General features: G+C 47.3%; 1 protein-coding gene across 3 annotated transcripts in view; it reads left to right on the forward strand.

Annotated features, from left to right (window-relative positions):
* Positions 1-18,378, forward strand: part of CPXM1 (carboxypeptidase X, M14 family member 1) — a 153,370-nt gene that overhangs the window by 3,744 nt on the left and 131,248 nt on the right. For 2 of the 3 annotated variants that reach the window (XM_073562826.1, XM_073562828.1), the window contains exon 2: positions 14,557-14,661. The exons of the other annotated variant lie outside the window; for it this stretch is intronic. In XM_073562826.1, coding sequence (XP_073418927.1) covers positions 14,557-14,661 — 105 coding nt within the window. The remainder of the gene's footprint in view (positions 1-14,556; positions 14,662-18,378) is intronic. 3 annotated transcript variants of the gene reach the window in all.

Raw genomic sequence — 18,378 nt, forward strand, 5'->3', positions numbered from 1 at the left:
ATCAGCAGACACGGTGCGATGTGCGATATCAGCAGACACGGTGCGATGTGTGATATCAGCAGACACGGTGCGATGTGCGATATCAGCAGACACGGTGCGATGTGTGATATCAGCAGACACGGTGCGATGTGTGATATCAGCAGACACGGTGCGATATGAGATATCAGCAGACACGGTGCGATGTGCGATATCAGCAGACACGGTGCGATGTGTGATATCAGCAGACACGGTGCGATGTGAGATATCAGCGGACACGGTGCGATATGTGATATCAGCGGACACTGTGCGATATGTGATATCAGCAGACACGGTGCGATATGTGATATCAGCAGACACGGTGCGATGTGCGATATCAGCAGACACGGTGCGATATGTGATATCAGCAGACACTGTGCGATATGTGATATCAGCAGACACGGTGCGATATGTGATATCAGCAGACACGGTGCGATATGTGATATCAGCAGACACGGTGCAATGTGTGATATCAGCAGACACGGTGCGATGTGTGATATCAGCAGACACTGTGCGATATGTGATATCAGCAGACACGGTGCAATATGTGATATCAGCAGACACGGTGCGATGTGTGATATCAGCAGACACGGTGCGATATGTGATATCAGCAGACACGGTGCGATATGAGATATCAGCGGACACGGTGCGATGTGCGATATCAGCAGACACGGTGCGATGTGTGATATCAGCAGACACGGTGCGATGTGTGATATCAGCAGACACGGTGCGATATGAGATATCAGCAGACACTGTGCGATATGTGATATCAGCAGACACGGTGCAATGTGCGATATCAGCAGACACGGTGCGATGTGTGATATCAGCAGACACGGTGCGATATGAGATATCAGCGGACACGGTGCGATATGTGATATCAGCAGACACTGTGCGATATGTGATATCTGCAGACACTGTCGCTGAAAATATGCTCTTCATTTTCTACCAGAGCGTTGGTGAAGATTTACCAATAAAATGCATCAGAATGTCAGCTGTACGCTATATAACACATTTATTAAATTAATCTGTCAGGAGGTTATTTTGCTATGTAACCTCACAGTAACAAAATGTAGAGGCAGAGAAGCTGATTCCAGGCATGTGTCACTTAGTTTACTGGGGGCAGCAGTTGTGGGTCATAGTTTTGCTGTTGATTTAGCAGAGCTCAAATGCTGAGCCCTGTATAACCCCACCCACACCAGTGATTGGCAGCTTTCTGTATAACCCCGCCCACACCAGTGATTGGCAGCTTTCTGTATAACCCCGCCCACACCAGTGATTGGCAGCTTTCTGTATAACCCTGCCCACACCAGTGATTGGCAGCTTTCTGTATAACCCCGCCCACACCAGTGATTAGCAGCTTTCTGTATAACCCCGCCCACACCAGTGATTGGCAGCTTTCTGTGTAACCCCACCCACACCAATGATTGGCAGCTTTCTGTGTAACCTCGCCCACACCAGTGATTGGCAGCTTTCTGTGTAACCCCCCAAACACCAGTGATTGGCAGCTTTCTGTGTATAACCCCACCCACACCAGTGATTGGTAATTTCAGACATCGCAACCAGGGAAGTCACGTTAAACCACCCCGCTGTTACCTTTTGTCAGAAAGATCTTTCTGCAGCCCCCATCATCTTGGCAATTGCATGATTAACGGAGGAGGCTGCGGATGTTATCACTAATAGGCGGTTATTGGAGAACTAACAGTAAGCATATGGTAAATACACCTCCGATTACAGTGAATGGAATATATATATATTCCCCAGTACGGTTACTGCTAACTTCATGATAATTGAAGAACTACTCGCTGCCACCACCAGTCATTTACACAGGCCGATCTGCTATCTGGTAGTGTATGGCTTTGGGGTGCGGTTTACAAAACAAAAGGAACAGAACTATTACATATTATATAAGAAAAATACAAAAGATTTTACAAAGAGGGAAAACAATACAGCATATACAGTTACATAGCATAAAATGGATTAACCGAGAATCTTACTTCGCTGATCACAGTAATAACTCAACTTAGTGGATGGAAGCAGTCTGGAAGCTCCCCTTGATGACTCATAACAATGCTGGTCACAGATTTTGGCTTCAGTTTGAGAAAATTATGATAGTCTCAACATTCACAATATCTTCACTCCTGATGATCACAGGAGTCCGATATCACCGCCATATTTTTTATTGGTATTTATTTTACCTTTCCATAGATAGGAAACATGGCTTTGCTGTTGTCATCTGAACACTAATGATTTGGGGCTTTTAGGCAGGTCTCACAGTTATGACAAAATATACATATTGTTCCCCGATTAGTCCTCAAGTTGAAAATGTAAGTTCCATCAATGTCGGATCTTTACAAACCTCAATATTCAAAACTTCCCATCAGCACTGAAACAACTGGCTGCAGATGAAACATTTCTTTTCTACTCAGGATGTGCTTCCTGGAAACAAAAGAGACTTCTCTGCTTTTCCATCTATGTGTACACTCATGTCTCATGTCTGGACCTCAGAAAAGATCTTTCCTGTTTAATTACCTGTCTGAAAGAGGAGGGGGTGAAGGCCCTCTCCCTGGACATGTGTTATGGATTTTAATGTTTTCTTTGACAGGTAGCTTTTTGTGTATAACCCCGTCCACACCAGTGATTGGCAGCTTTCTGTGTATAACCCCACCCACACCAGAGATTGGCAGCTTCCTGTGTACATTGTATAGTGACAGAAAGCTGTCAATCAGTGCTGGGGGAGGGGTTAGATCAGGAGGCATGCAGCAGCTAGTCTAGTAGTGCTAATCTACTGCTGATAAAACACTGATTGTATTGAAACAGCAAAATACAGCCCAGTAAGTGACATGGCTGGAATCAGGGTCTCAGTCCCTGCATCATGCTGTTCTCAGATTACACTGCACAAACCGCTCACAGGTTTCCAGTAAATAGTTTAGATGCTCCATATTTATTATTGGTGTAAAATTAACAGCCAAGAGAGAATTGGGAGAAGCCGGGTGAGTATCGTTTGCACCTGTCCGTATGTAAGCAAACCACAAACATAGTCACCTGACCGACCCCCGCAGCGGGAACACAGGGGTACCATGATTCAGCAGCCTGGTTTGATAACGATTAGAGTCTGACCAGATCTGAGATTGACTTTACACGGAGCCGTGGCATTAATCATGGTAATGGCCATCATCTGGCGCCCAGGTATCTGTAGCTGGTGTCCATCACTGGCCCTCAGCATTGAGGAGTGATCGCCCATAACTGTCTATACTAAAGGAGGCAGCGACGTTCCTCCCTTTGTCCATCTCCAGCCGTGACCCAGGTGCATCTCCTGAAAAAGAGCTTCACGCCGGCTGCGGGGTGGGACATGGGCATACACAATGGTACCTCCAGCCTCGTACTGCACAGATGCTTCACGCTCACAGATGGACGTCACTTTGGCATGCCGCAGTTTGCACGTCTCTGCACCTGATGATGTCACCTTCTTGCTTTTCTTGCCTTTTCACTCACTGGTTCATCTATAATCTCCATGATGTTGTGCAGAGATCCCTGTCCTGCCGAGGTGCGGACTACCCATCTCAAACATCTCATGTGCACTAGGTGGGCCAAGCTTGGAGTTTGCATGGCACTGGATCATCGCGCTCTACTCAGACCAACTGGTCCTGCCTTCACCTGCCACCAGTGCATGGGTCATTTCACCTGGTGCCTGCACGAGATGCATGCAGTCTGTGATTTTACATGTATGTGGGTTGTAGTGCAACAGTAGCACCCTGTGTAGTAATGAGGCAGTGACCCAGCAAAGATCAAAGTAAAACCTCACATTAATGTTCGACTCAAAAAACACAGCACACAATATCCTCCGGATTGCAGCCTGGAACAAGACAGTCCACCTCCAGTTTGTAGTCAGGCACATATGCTCTCTATTACAGTCACTAAACACGCCAGTCCACCTCCTGAGACCAGTGCCATGGGCGACTGCACCACCATGTTAACGTTCTACTCACAGCTTACACAGTACACGATATCCTCCGGATCGCAGTCAGGCCCCATTTCCTCCAGTTTACAGTCACTAACCACGCCAGTCCTCCTCTGACTGGTTGCCATGGGTGACTGCACCGCTGTGCACGCTGTGAGTGCCAGACTTCTCTGCTGCCTAGGCTGTTTGGCTCCACTGGCCTGTGTTGCCTCACACAGGCGGAGCTGTGCAGAGCCGTCTGCTCTGCACCCTAGCAAACTCCAGACTGACACTGACACTGAACCTGACACACCAAAACCCTATACTGCAGGGTTTTTAACTAGCAAGCTGTGGCCCTCAGCCACATGGAAAACCCGGGCCGGGAATGAAAAGGACTGCAATACTACCATCTGTAGTATGTTTCACAACACAAGCCCAGAGCAGGTTTTCCCTATAGGTAGCATGTCCAAGACCTATATTCCCTTTAGTCTGCTTTGCAACCACAGCTACGCTTGTGACCGCAATGCCCTCTCATGGCCTCAATACGCCTCTATGTGCCTCTAGGGGGAACATACAATGACCCTCACATGTAACACTAGTTACTGCCTCACAGGGTGTATACCATGGGTGTATGTATGTGTGTGTATATACTAGGTCTAAGTGAGTGTGAATGGATGTACAGTGGGTACGGAAAGTATTCAGACCCTTTTACATTTTTCACTCTTTGTTTCATTGCAGCCATTTGGTAAATTAATAAAGTTCATATTTTCTCATTAATGTGCACTCTGCACCCCATCTTGACGGGAAAAAAACAGAAATGTAGAAATTTTTGCAAATTTATTAAAAAAGAAAAACTGAAATCTCACATGGTCATAAGTATTCAGACCCTTTGCCCAGTATTGAGTAGAAGCACCTTTTGATCTAGTGCAGCCATGAGTCTTCTTGGGAATGATGCCACAAGTTTTTCACCCCTGGATTTGGGGATCCTCTGCCATTCTTCCTTGCAGATCCTCTCCAGTTCCATTAGGTTGGATGGTGAACGTTGGTGGACAGCCATTTTCAGGTCTCTCCAGAGATGCTCAATTGCGTTTAGGTCAGGGCTCTGGCTGGGCCAGTCAAGAATGGTCACAGAGTTGTTCTGAAGCCACTCCTTTGTTATTTTAGCTGTGTGCTTAGGGTCATTGTCTTGTTGGAAGGTGAACCTTCGGCCAAGTCTGAGGTCCAGAGCACTCTGGAAGAGGTTTTCATCCAGGATATATCTGTACTTGGCCGCACTCATGTTTCCTTCAATGGCAATCAGTCGTCCTGTCCCTGCAGCTGAAAAACACCCCACTAGCATGATGCTGCCACCACCATGCTTCACTGTTGGGATTGTATTGGGCAGGTGATGAGCAGTGCCTGGTTTTCTCCACACATACCGCTTAGAATTATCACCAAAAAGTTCTATCTTCATCTCATCAGACCAGAGAATCTTATTTCTCATAGGCTGGGGGTCCTTCATGTGTTTTTTTTAGCAAACTCTATGCGGGCTTTCATATGTCTGGTACTGAGGAGAGGCTTCTGTTGGGCCACTCTGCCATAAAGGCCTGACTGGTGGAGGGCTGCAGTGATAGTTGACTTTGTGGAACTTTCTCCCATCTCCCTACTGCATCTGTGGAGCTCAGCCACAGTGATCTTGGGGTTCTTCTTCACCTCTCTCACCAAGGCTCTTCTCCCACGATTGCTCAGTTTGGCTGGACGGCCAGGTCTAGGAAGACTTCTGGTGGTCCCAAACTTCTTCCATTTAAGGATTATGGAGGCCACTGTGCTCTTAGGAACCTTGAGTACTGCAGAAATTCTTTTGTAACCTTGGCCAGATCTGTGCCTTGCCACAATTCTGTCTCTGAGCCCCTTGGCCAGTTCCTTTGGCCTCATGATTCTCATTTGGTGTGACATGCACTGTGAGCTGTGAGGTCTTATATAGACAGGTGTGCGCCTTTACACATCAAGTCCTATCAGTGTAATTACACACAGCTGGACTCCAATGAAGGAGTAGAACCATCTCCAGGAGGATCACAAGGAAATGGACAGCATGTGACTTAAATATGAGTGTCTGAGCAAAGGGGCTGAATACTTATGACCATGGGAGATTTCAGTCTTTCCTTTTTAATAAATTTGCAAAAATTTCTCCATTTCTGTTCTCTTTTCAGTCAGGATGGGGTGCAGAGTGTACATTAATGAGAAAAAATGAACTTTGTGGAATTTACCAAATGGCTGCAATGAAACAAAGAGTGATAAATGTAAAGGGGTCTGAATACTTTCCGTACCCACTGTATATATGTGGCTATATACCTGGTCTATATGAGTGTATGGGGGTGTATGTGTGTTATTCTCGATCAGTCGTCTTCATGCAGTGATCTGCAGTGCTGTGTGACATTGGGGTGGCGGGTGCATATATGGCAGCCCACATTGTATAAATGTCGCTTGGGCCTCCCGGGGTGGTTGCAGATGTTGCATTGGAGCTTGTGACACATAGCTGTGATACAATAATACCGGAGGCTTAGATGATCATTATGGCATCATTTACACTGGGAGCCCGGGGTGGCCCCACATTACTGACTGCAGAGGAGGCATTAGAGGGGACGGTGCAGCCAGGAGAACAGACGGGGTGAAGATCATATACACAGGACCCTCTCATTATATTCACTGCAGCTGCCCCATGTTTATACAGACCCCGCTCTGGCCTCAACACAGAGAGGACTAGAGCCCAGTGTGGGGACGGAGTTATAGGAGGACGCCTTCTTAAAGGGAAAGTCCTTACGTAGACTTTTGTGGCAATCTCTCACAACTCCCAGTTTTCTGTCTTCTAGCACTTTTTTTTATAAAAAAGTCTAGTTGGATTATTTGCTATTTCATTTGGTAGATGAGGCACACAGGGTTAGCGTAGTATATGACGACGACAGTATGCAAGATGGGACGCTTGTAGGATAAGATGCATGGAGGATGGGATACATAAATGCAGAGATGCATCGGGAATGAGTCGCATGAAACATGAGATGCATAGTGGATGGGTAGCATGAAGGATGAGATGCATAGTGGATGGGTCGCATGAAAGATAAGATGCATGGTGGATGGGTCGCATGAAGGATAAGATGCATGGTGGATGGGTAGCATGAAGGATAAGATGCATGGTGGATGGGTCGCATGAAGGATGAGATGCATGGTGGATGGGTAGCATGAAGGATGAGATGCATGGTGGATGGGTAGCATGAAGGATAAGATGCATGGTGGATGGGTAGCATGAAGGATGAGATGCATGGTGGATGGGTCGCATGAAGGATAAGATGCATGGTGGATGGGTAGCATGAAGGATGAGATGCATGGTGGATGGGTAGCATGAAGGATGAGATGCATGGTGGATGGGTCGCATGAAGGATAAGATGCATGGTGGATGGGTAGCATGAAGGATGAGATGCATGGTGGATGGGTCGCATGAAGGATAAGATGCATGGTGGATGGGTAGCATGAAGGATGAGATGCATGGTGGATGGGTAGCATGAAGGATGAGATGCATAGTGGATGGGTCGCATGAAGGATGAGATGCATGGTGGATGGGTAGCATGAAGGAAGAGATGCATGGTGGATGGGTAGCATCAAGGAAGAGATGCATAGTGGATGGGTAGCATGAAGGAAGAGATGCATTTTGGATGGGTCACATGAAGGAAGAGATGCATTTTGGATGGGTCACATGAAGGATGAGATGCATAGTGGATGGGTCACATGAAGGATGAGATGCATAGTGGATGGGTCACATGAAGGATGAGATGCATAGTGGATGGGTCACATGAAGGATGAGATGCATAGTGGATGGGTCACATGAAGGATAAGATGCATGGTGGATGGGTAGCATGAAGGATGAGATGCATAGTGGATGGGTCGCATGAAGGATGAGATGCATGGTGGATGGGTAGCATGAAGGAAGAGATGCATTTTGGATGGGTCACATGAAGGAAGAGATGCATTTTGGATGGGTCACATGAAGGATGAGATACATGGTGGATGGGTAGCATGAAGGATGAGATGCAGGGTGGATGGATCGCATGAAGGATGAGATACATTTTGGATGAGTTGCATGAAGGATGAGATGCGTGGTAGATGGGTTGCATGAAGGATGAGATGCATGGTGGATGGGTAGCATGTAGGATGAGATGCAGGGTGGATGGGTAGCATGAAGGATGAGATGCATGGTGGATGGATAGCATGAAGGATGAGATGCACGGTGGATGGGTCGCATGAAGGATGAGATGCACGGTGGATGGGTCACATGAAGGATGAGATGCATGGTGGATGGGTCACATGAAGGATGAGATGCATGGTGGATGGGTAGCATGAAGGATGAGATGCAGGGTGGATGGGTCGCATGAAGGATGAGATGCATGGTGGATGGGTAGCATGAAGGAAGAGATGCATGGTGGATGGGTAGCATCAAGGAAGAGATGCATTTTGGATGGGTAGCATCAAGGAAGAGATGCATTTTGGATGGGTCACATGAAGGAAGAGATGCATTTTGGATGGGTCACATGAAGGATGAGATGCATAGTGGATGGGTCACATGAAGGATGAGATGCATAGTGGATGGGTCACATGAAGGATGAGATGCATAGTGGATGGGTCACATGAAGGATGAGATGCATAGTGGATGGGTCACATGAAGGATAAGATGCATGGTGGATGGGTAGCATGAAGGATGAGATGCATAGTGGATGGGTCGCATGAAGGATGAGATGCATGGTGGATGGGTCGCATGAAGGAAGAGATGCATTTTGGATGGGTCACATGAAGGATGAGATACATGGTGGATGGGTAGCATGAAGGATGAGATGCAGGGTGGATGGATCGCATGAAGGATGAAATACATTTTGGATGAGTCGCATGAAGGATGAGATGCATGGTGGATGGGTAGCATGAAGGATGAGATGCACGGTGGATGGGTCGCATGAAGGATGAGATGCATTGTGGATGGGTCGCATGAAGGATGAGATTCATGGTGGATGGGTAGCATGAAGGATGAGATGCAGGGTGGATGGGTAGCATGAAGGATATGATGCATGGTGGATGGGTCGCATGAAGGATGAAATACATTTTGGATGGGTCTCATGAAGTATGAGATGCATGGTCAATGGGTCACATGAAGGAAGAGATGCATTTTGGATGGGTCACATGAAGGATGAGATGCATGGTGGATGGGTAGCATGAAGGATGAGATGCAGGGTGGATGGGTAGCATGAAGGATGAGTTGCATAGTGGATGGGTCGCATGAAGGATGAGATGCATGGTGGATGGGTCGCATGAAGGAAGAGATGCATTTTGGATGGGTCACATGAAGGATGAGATACATGGTGGATGGGTAGCATGAAGGATGAGATGCAGGGTGGATGATCGCATGAAGGATGAGATACATTTTGGATGAGTCGCATGAAGGATGAGATGCATGGATGGGTAGCATGAAGGATGAGATGTACAGTGGATGGGTCGCATGAAGGATGAGATGCATTGTGGATGGGTCGCATGAAGGATGAGATGCATGGTGGATGGGTCGCATGAAGGAAGAGATGCATTTTGGATGGTTCACATGAAGGATGAGATGCATCGTGGATGGGTAGCATGATGGGTGAGATGCAGGGTGGATGGGTCGCATGAAGGATGAGATGCACAGTGGATGGGTAGCATGAAGGATGAGATGCACAGTGGATGGGTAGCATGAAGGGTGAGATGCACAGTGGATGGGGCGCATGAAGGATGAGATGCATTGTGGATGGGTCACATGAAGGATGAGATTCATGGTGGATGGGTAGCATGAAGGATGAGATGCAGGGTGGATGGGTAGCATGAAGGATGAGATGCATGGTGGATGGGTCGCATGAAGGAAGAGATGCATTTTGGATAGGTCACATGAAGTATGAGATGCATGGTGGATGGGTAGCATGAAGGATGAGATGCATTTTGGATGGGTCACATGAAGTATGAGATGCACAGTGGATGGGTCGCATGAAGGATGAGATACATTTTGGATGGGTCTCATAAAGGATGAGATGCATGGTGGATGGGTAGCATGTAGGATGAGATGCAGGGTGGATGGGTAGCATGAAGGATGAGATGCATGGTGGATGGGTAGCATGAAGGATGAGATGCATTTTGGATGGGTCACATGAAGTATGAGATGCATGGTGGATGGGTCGCATGAAGGAAGAGCTGCATTTTGGATGAGTCACATGAAGTATGAGATGCATGGTGGTTGGGTCGCATGAAGGAAGAGATGCATTTTGGATGGGTCACATGAAGTATGAGATGCATGGTGGATGGGTAGCATGAAGGATGAGATTCATGGAGGATGGGTCGCATGAAGGAAGAGATGCATTTTGGATCGGTCACATGAAGTATGAGATGCATGGTGGATGGATAGCATGAAGGATGAGATGCATGGTGGATGGGTCGCATGAAGGAAGAGATGCATTTTGGATGGGTCACATGAAGGATGAGATACATGGTGGATGGGTAGCATGAAGGATGAGATGCATGGTGGATGGGTAGCATGAAGGATGAGATGCATGGTGGATGGATAGCATGAAGGATGAGATGCACAGTGGATGGGTCGCATGAAGGATGAGATGCATTGTGGATGGGTCGCATGAAGGATGAGATGCATGGTGGATGGGTCGCATGAAGGAAGAGATGCATTTTGGATGGTTCACATGAAGGATGAGATGCATGGTGGATGGGTAGCATGAAGGATGAGATGCAGGGTGGATGGGTCGCATGAAGGATGAGATGCAAGGTGGATGGGTCACATGAAGGAAGAGATGCATTTTGGATGGGTCACATGAAGTATGAGATGCATGGTGGATGGGTAGCATGAAGGATGAGATGCATGGTGGATGGGTAGCATGAAGGATGAGATGCAAGGTGGATGGGTCGCATGAAGGAAGAGATGCATTTTGGATGGGTCACATGAAGTATGAGATGCATGGTGGATGGGTAGCATGAAGGATGAGATGCAGGGTGGATGGGTAGCATGAAGGATGAGATGCATGGTGGATGGGTCGCATGAAGGATGAGATGCATAGTGGATGGGTCTCATGAAGGATGAGATGCATGGTGGATGGGTAGCATGAAGGATGAGATGCATGGTGGATGGGTAGCATGAAGGATGAGATGCAGGGTGGATGGGTAGCATGAAGGATGAGATGCGTGGTGGATGGGTCGCATGAAGGAAGAGATGCATTTTGGATGGGTCACATGAAGTATGAGATGCATGAAGGATGAGATGAAGGGTGGATGGGTCGCATGAAGGATGAGATACATTATGGATGGGTCTCATGAAGGATGAGATGCATGGTCGATGGGTCGCATGAAGGAAGAGATGCATGGTGGATGGGTAGCATGAAGGCTGAGATGCAGGGTGGATGGGTAGCATGAAAGATGAGATGCATGGTGGATGGGTAGCAAGAAGGATGAGATGCAGGTTGTATGGGTAGCATGAAGGATGAGATGCATGGTGAATGGGTAGCATGAAGGATGAGATGCAAGGTGGATGGGTAGCATGAAGGATGAGATGCATGGTGGATGGGTCGCATGAAGGATGAGATGCATGGTGGATGGGTCGCATGAAGGATGAGATACATTTTGGATGAGTCGCATGAAGGATGAGATGCATGGTAGATGGGTCGCATGAAGGATGAGATGCATTTTGGATGGGTCACATGAAGTATGAGATGCATGGTGGATGGGTAGCATGAAGGATGAGATTCATGGAGGATGGGTCGCATGAAGGAAGAGATGCATTTTGGATCGGTCACATGAAGTATGAGATGCATGGTGGATGGATAGCATGAAGGATGAGATGCATGGTGGATGGGTCGCATGAAGGAAGAGATGCATTTTGGATGGGTCACATGAAGGATGAGATACATGGTGGATGGGTAGCATGAAGGATGAGATGCAGGGTGGATGATCGCATGAAGGATGAGATACATTTTGGATGAGTCGCATGAAGGATGAGATGCATGGTGGATGGGTAGCATGAAGGATGAGATGCATGGTGGATGGATAGCATGAAGGATGAGATGCACAGTGGATGGGTCGCATGAAGGATGAGATGCATTGTGGATGGGTCGCATGAAGGATGAGATGCATGGTGGATGGGTCGCATGAAGGAAGAGATGCATTTTGGATGGTTCACATGAAGGATGAGATGCATGGTGGATGGGTAGCATGAAGGATGAGATGCAGGGTGGATGGGTCGCATGAAGGATGAGATGCAAGGTGGATGGGTCACATGAAGGAAGAGATGCATTTTGGATGGGTCACATGAAGTATGAGATGCATGGTGGATGGGTAGCATGAAGGATGAGATGCATGGTGGATGGGTAGCATGAAGGATGAGATGCAAGGTGGATGGGTCGCATGAAGGAAGAGATGCATTTTGGATGGGTCACATGAAGTATGAGATGCATGGTGGATGGGTAGCATGAAGGATGAGATGCAGGGTGGATGGGTAGCATGAAGGATGAGATGCATGGTGGATGGGTCCCATGAAGGATGAGATGCATAGTGGATGGGTCTCATGAAGGATGAGATGCATGGTGGATGGGTAGCATGAAGGATGAGATGCATGGTGGATGGGTAGCATGAAGGATGAGATGCAGGGTGGATGGGTAGCATGAAGGATGAGATGCGTGGTGGATGGGTCGCATGAAGGAAGAGATGCATTTTGGATGGGTCACATGAAGTATGAGATGCATGAAGGATGAGATGAAGGGTGGATGGGTCGCATGAAGGATGAGATACATTATGGATGGGTCTCATGAAGGATGAGATGCATGGTCGATGGGTCGCATGAAGGAAGAGATGCATGGTGGATGGGTAGCATGAAGGCTGAGATGCAGGGTGGATGGGTAGCATGAAAGATGAGATGCATGGTGGATGGGTAGCAAGAAGGATGAGATGCAGGTTGTATGGGTAGCATGAAGGATGAGATGCATGGTGAATGGGTAGCATGAAGGATGAGATGCAAGGTGGATGGGTAGCATGAAGGATGAGATGCATGGTGGATGGGTCGCATGAAGGATGAGATGCATGGTGGATGGGTCGCATGAAGGATGAGATACATTTTGGATGAGTCGCATGAAGGATGAGATGCATGGTAGATGGGTCGCATGAAGGATGAGATGCATGGTAGATGGGTAGCATGAAGGATGAGATGCATGGTGGATGGGTCGCATGAAGGATGAGATGCAAGGTGGATGGGTAGCATGAAGGATGAGATGCATGGTGGATGGGTAGCATGAAGGATGAGATGAAGGGTGGATGGGTCGCATGAAGGATGAGATACATTATGGATGGGTCTCATGAAGGATGAGATGCATGGTCGATGGGTCGCATGAAGGAAGAGATGCATGGTGGATGGGTAGCATGAAGGCTGAGATGCAGGGTGGATGGGTAGCATGAAAGATGAGATGCATGGTGGATGGGTAGCAAGAAGGATGAGATGCAGGTTGTATGGGTAGCATGAAGGATGAGATGCATGGTGAATGGGTAGCATGAAGGATGAGATGCAAGGTGGATGGGTAGCATGAAGGATGAGATGCATGGTGGATGGGTCGCATGAAGGATGAGATGCATGGTGGATGGGTCGCATGAAGGATGAGATACATTTTGGATGAGTCGCATGAAGGATGAGATGCATGGTAGATGGGTCGCATGAAGGATGAGATGCATGGTAGATGGGTAGCATGAAGGATGAGATGCATGGTGGATGGGTCGCATGAAGGATGAGATGCATGGTGGATGGGTCGCATGAAGGATGAGATACATTTTGGATGAGTCGCATGAAGGATGAGATGCATGGTACATGGGTCGCATGAAGGATGAGATGCATGGTAGATGGGTAGCATGAAGGATGAGATGCATGGTGGATGGGTAGCATGAAGGATGAGATGCATGGTGGATGGGTAGCATGAAGGATGAGATGCATGGTGGATGGGTCGCATGAAGGAAGAGATGCATGGTGGATGGGTTGCATGAAGGATGAGATGCATGGTAGATGGGTAGCATGAAGGATGAGATGCATGGTGGATGGGTAGCATGAAGGATGAGATGCATGGTGGATGGGTAGCATGAAGGATGAGATGCATGGTGGATGGGTCGCATGAAGGAAGAGATGCATGGTGGATGGGTCGCATGAAGGAAGAGATGCATCGTGGATGGGTCACATGGAGGAAGAGATGCATGTAAAAGGGTCGCACAAAGGTTGAGATGAATTCTTGTCTGTCCGCATAAAAGATGAGATGCACAGTCGACAGGACGCATGAAAGAAGAGATGTGTGGTACATGGGTTAGTTAAAGGATGAGTTGCACACTAGATGGGACGCATGAAGGATGAGATGTGGTTGGATGGGATGCATGAAGACAGACAGGCATTAGAGTGGGTGCTTGTTGCCTGGGATGAATAATGGAGGGGATGTTAGTAGGATGGTGAACAGTTTGTATATGGATATATGAGCACTGTGTGTATAATCTATATGGCACCAGATAAATCATCCAATCTCCTGTTTTGCATTTTCTAGTGAAGGTGGCGAAAAAAAAGGTTAAAATTGTGAAAACGATAAAAGTTCTGAAGAAGGTGAAAGAGGAAAAGACCAGTCCTGGAGCAGGAGGAACCCCAGAGGAACGTATGTACTGAACACCTGACATATCCATCTATGAGGACATGAGGGCACCCATAATCCGTGATAAGTACAAGGAGCTGTGATCTCCTTGTATCGAATAGCGCAACACCAATGTGTGCAGGAGAATGGCACGGGAGGGGGTGTTTTCATGCTGTACCTTGCAAATAGAAATCCACCTATAAAAAAGGAATCAACAACCCACAGCACAGTGTAAGCATGCCACAGTCGCAGGACACAACACACTGTGTAACCTGTAATATGTGGAGCAGCTAGTGGAGCCTTTGTGAATACAGGACCACTGCCCTCGAAGAGCAGAGCACAGGGTGAAATCCAACAGCAGAGATATATATAAAACCAGGCAGTGTGCATGCACCCATAGCGGTTCCACAATTAGGCATCGGACTAGTGAATGCAGATGATGGGCCGAGCAAAAATATTCACACGGAGGCTCCCATAGGCACCAGATCCGGAGTAGAAATGCCAGCGCAGTCCGCAGAAGCTGGGACTGACCCTTCGAGACCCCTGTCATCTCTTCCCCAGGTATAAGATTTATATAGCGGTTGGTGACCCGGATCCAAAACGCCAAGAGGTCACAGAAAAAACAGCAAATATAAAGAGAGGGAAAAATAATTAGTAAGTATCATCTGATAATGAAAAAAACTAACAATTTGCTAAATATTTTACTATATCTAAACAAATAAAAAACAAAAACGAATTTTAGGTCGAGGACCTTACGATGATGCCAGAACTTGGCCAAAATTAGGAAAAGCAGATACATAACATAATTGTTAAAAGCAAAGAAAACCCACAAATGAGGCAACCTGATGGAAAGTACAGACCATATATAATTAGTTCAATAAGTTGACAACATAGCAGAAAAGGGTAAGCATGAGCAGGGTGGACAGCAGTGAGCAGCCTCTTCTTACCGAAGTGTCCCTGGTATCTTCAGGATTAGATCAGATACACAGGGTGGACAGCAGTGTGAGCAGCCTCTTCTTACCACAAAGTCCCTGGTATCTCCAGTATTAGAGCAGATACACAAAGTGTACAGCAGTGTGAGCAGCCTCTTCTTAGCACAGTGTACCTGCTATCTCCAGTATTAGATCAGATACACAGGGTGGACAACAATGTGAGCATCCTCTTCTTACCGCAGCTTCCCTGTTATCGTCAGTATTAGATCAAATACACAGGGTGACAACAGTGTGAGCAGCTTCTTCTTAGCACAGCGTCCCTGGTATCTCCTGTGTTAGATCAGATACACAGGGTGGACAGCAGTGTGAGCAGCCTATTCTTAGCGTAGTGTCACTGATAGCTCCAGTATTAGAGAACATACACAGGGTGGACAGCAGTGTGAGCTGCCTCTTCTTACCTCAGCATCCCTGGCATCTCCAGTATTAGATCACATACATAGGGTGGACAGCAGTGTGAGCAGCCTCTTATTAGCACAGAGTCCCTGGTATCTCTAGTATTAGATCAGATACACAGGGTGGAAAAAAGTGTGAGCAGCCTCCATTTAGTGCAGCGTCCCTGCTATCTCCAGTATTATATCAGATACACATGGTGGACAGCAGTGTGAGCAGCCTCTTCTTATCGCATCTTCCCTGGTATCTCCAGTATTAGATCAGATACGCAGAGTGGACAGCAGTGTGAGTGGCCTCTTCTTATAGCAGCATCCCTGATATCCCTACTAGTGTGAGCAGCCTCTTCTTAGCACAGCGTCCCTGTTATTTCCAGTATTAGATCAGATACACAGGGTGGACAGCAGTGTGAGCAGCCTCTTCTTACCACAAAGTCCCTGGTATCTCCAGTATTAGAGCAGATACACAAAGTGTACAGCAGTGTGAGCAGCCTCTTCTTAGCACAGTGTACCTGCTATCTCCAGTATTAGATCAGATACACAGGGTGGACAACAATGTGAGCATCCTCTTCTTACCGCAGCTTCCCTGTTATCGTCAGTATTAGATCAAATACACAGGGTGACAACAGTGTGAGCAGCTTCTTCTTAGCACAGCGTCCCTGGTATCTCCTGTGTTAGATCAGATACACAGGGTGGACAGCAGTGTGAGCAGCCTATTCTTAGCGTAGTGTCACTGATAGCTCCAGTATTAGAGAACATACACAGGGTGGACAGCAGTGTGAGCTGCCTCTTCTTACCTCAGCATCCCTGGCATCTCCAGTATTAGATCACATACATAGGGTGGACAGCAGTGTGAGCAGCCTCTTATTAGCACAGAGTCCCTGGTATCTCTAGTATTAGATCAGATACACAGGGTGGAAAAAAGTGTGAGCAGCCTCCATTTAGTGCAGCGTCCCTGCTATCTCCAGTATTATATCAGATACACATGGTGGACAGCAGTGTGAGCAGCCTCTTCTTATCGCATCTTCCCTGGTATCTCCAGTATTAGATCAGATACGCAGAGTGGACAGCAGTGTGAGTGGCCTCTTCTTATAGCAGCATCCCTGATATCCCTACTAGTGTGAGCAGCCTCTTCTTAGCACAGCGACCCTGTTATTTCCAGTATTAGATCAGATACACAGGGTGGACAGCAGTGTTAGCAGACTCTTCTTACTGCACCATCCCTGGCATCTCCAGTATCAGTATTATATCAGATACTCTGGGTGGACAGCAGTGTGAGCAGCCTATTCTTAGCGCAGTGTCCCTGATATCTCCAGTATTAGAGTAGATACACAGGGTGGACAGCAGTGTGAGCAGCCTATTCTTACCGTAGAGTCCCTGGTATCACCAGTATTAGATCAGATACACAGGGTGGACAGCAGTGTGAGCAGCCTATTCTTACCGCAGAGTCCCTGGTATCTCCAGTATTAGATCAGATACACAGGGTGGACAGCAGTGTGAGCAGCCTCTTCTTACCTTAGTATTCCAGGGGTTTCCAGCAGTATCACTGAAGCACATCTTGCTACATATGAAGGAGGGTGGAGCTTCCTACTGCACATGCTTACAGGCCCCTGTCTGTGACGCTAGTCAATACTTGCGGACAAACCGTGAGGCAGAAGAGTCAGGCGTTCCGGGGTCAATACCAAGAGAGTACGTAGATAGCCAAAAGACAAGACAACACGGTCTAAAGGGTAAGGCAGCAGAAGATCAGAACTCAGAGCAGCAGAATCAGGCTAACACTCACCAAGAAGCACAAACTATGTCTGGCAGGGATCAGGGGCAGACAGCTCAGTTAAGTAGCTGGACAATCAGCAGAACACCAAACACCTGGAGAAAGTCCCGCACCTCTCAGTCACAGACTGGACAGCTGAGCTGTCAATCAAGACACAGACATCTCAGCAAGACAGTTTCCATAGAACAGCATAGCAATCACTCACTGAGCCGAGGAATCGTGACACTGTCCTCACATTCTGCCACAGGTTTCTCTCAGTAAACCAAGGCGCCGGCCATTTTACTTTTATAGTAATTACAAAGCGATTGTGATTTGCTATTTAAATGTATTTAGGAATTTGTCTATAGTGAAGTTTCCTTTAGTTTTTATGTTTTATCTGTTCATGGAGAAGCCCTTTAAGGGAAACCTGAAATGTGGCCTTCAATATGTTGTGATGGGACTGTACCTTTACTGAGGCCGTAGAGGAGTCGCTATTTGCACATGAGTGCACAGTGTAGATATATATACGACCCCAGCGGGAGGAAAGTGGCCACAGCGTCAACCTACGGCTTCAGCTGAGAAAATAAAATGAGAAAAATTTCTCTTGCACACG

The sequence above is a fragment of the Dendrobates tinctorius genome, unplaced genomic scaffold (genome assembly GCF_039654945.1).
Source record: "Dendrobates tinctorius isolate UK_male_01 unplaced genomic scaffold, ASM3965494v1 ptg000367l, whole genome shotgun sequence".
Taxonomy (NCBI): domain Eukaryota; kingdom Metazoa; phylum Chordata; class Amphibia; order Anura; family Dendrobatidae; genus Dendrobates; species Dendrobates tinctorius.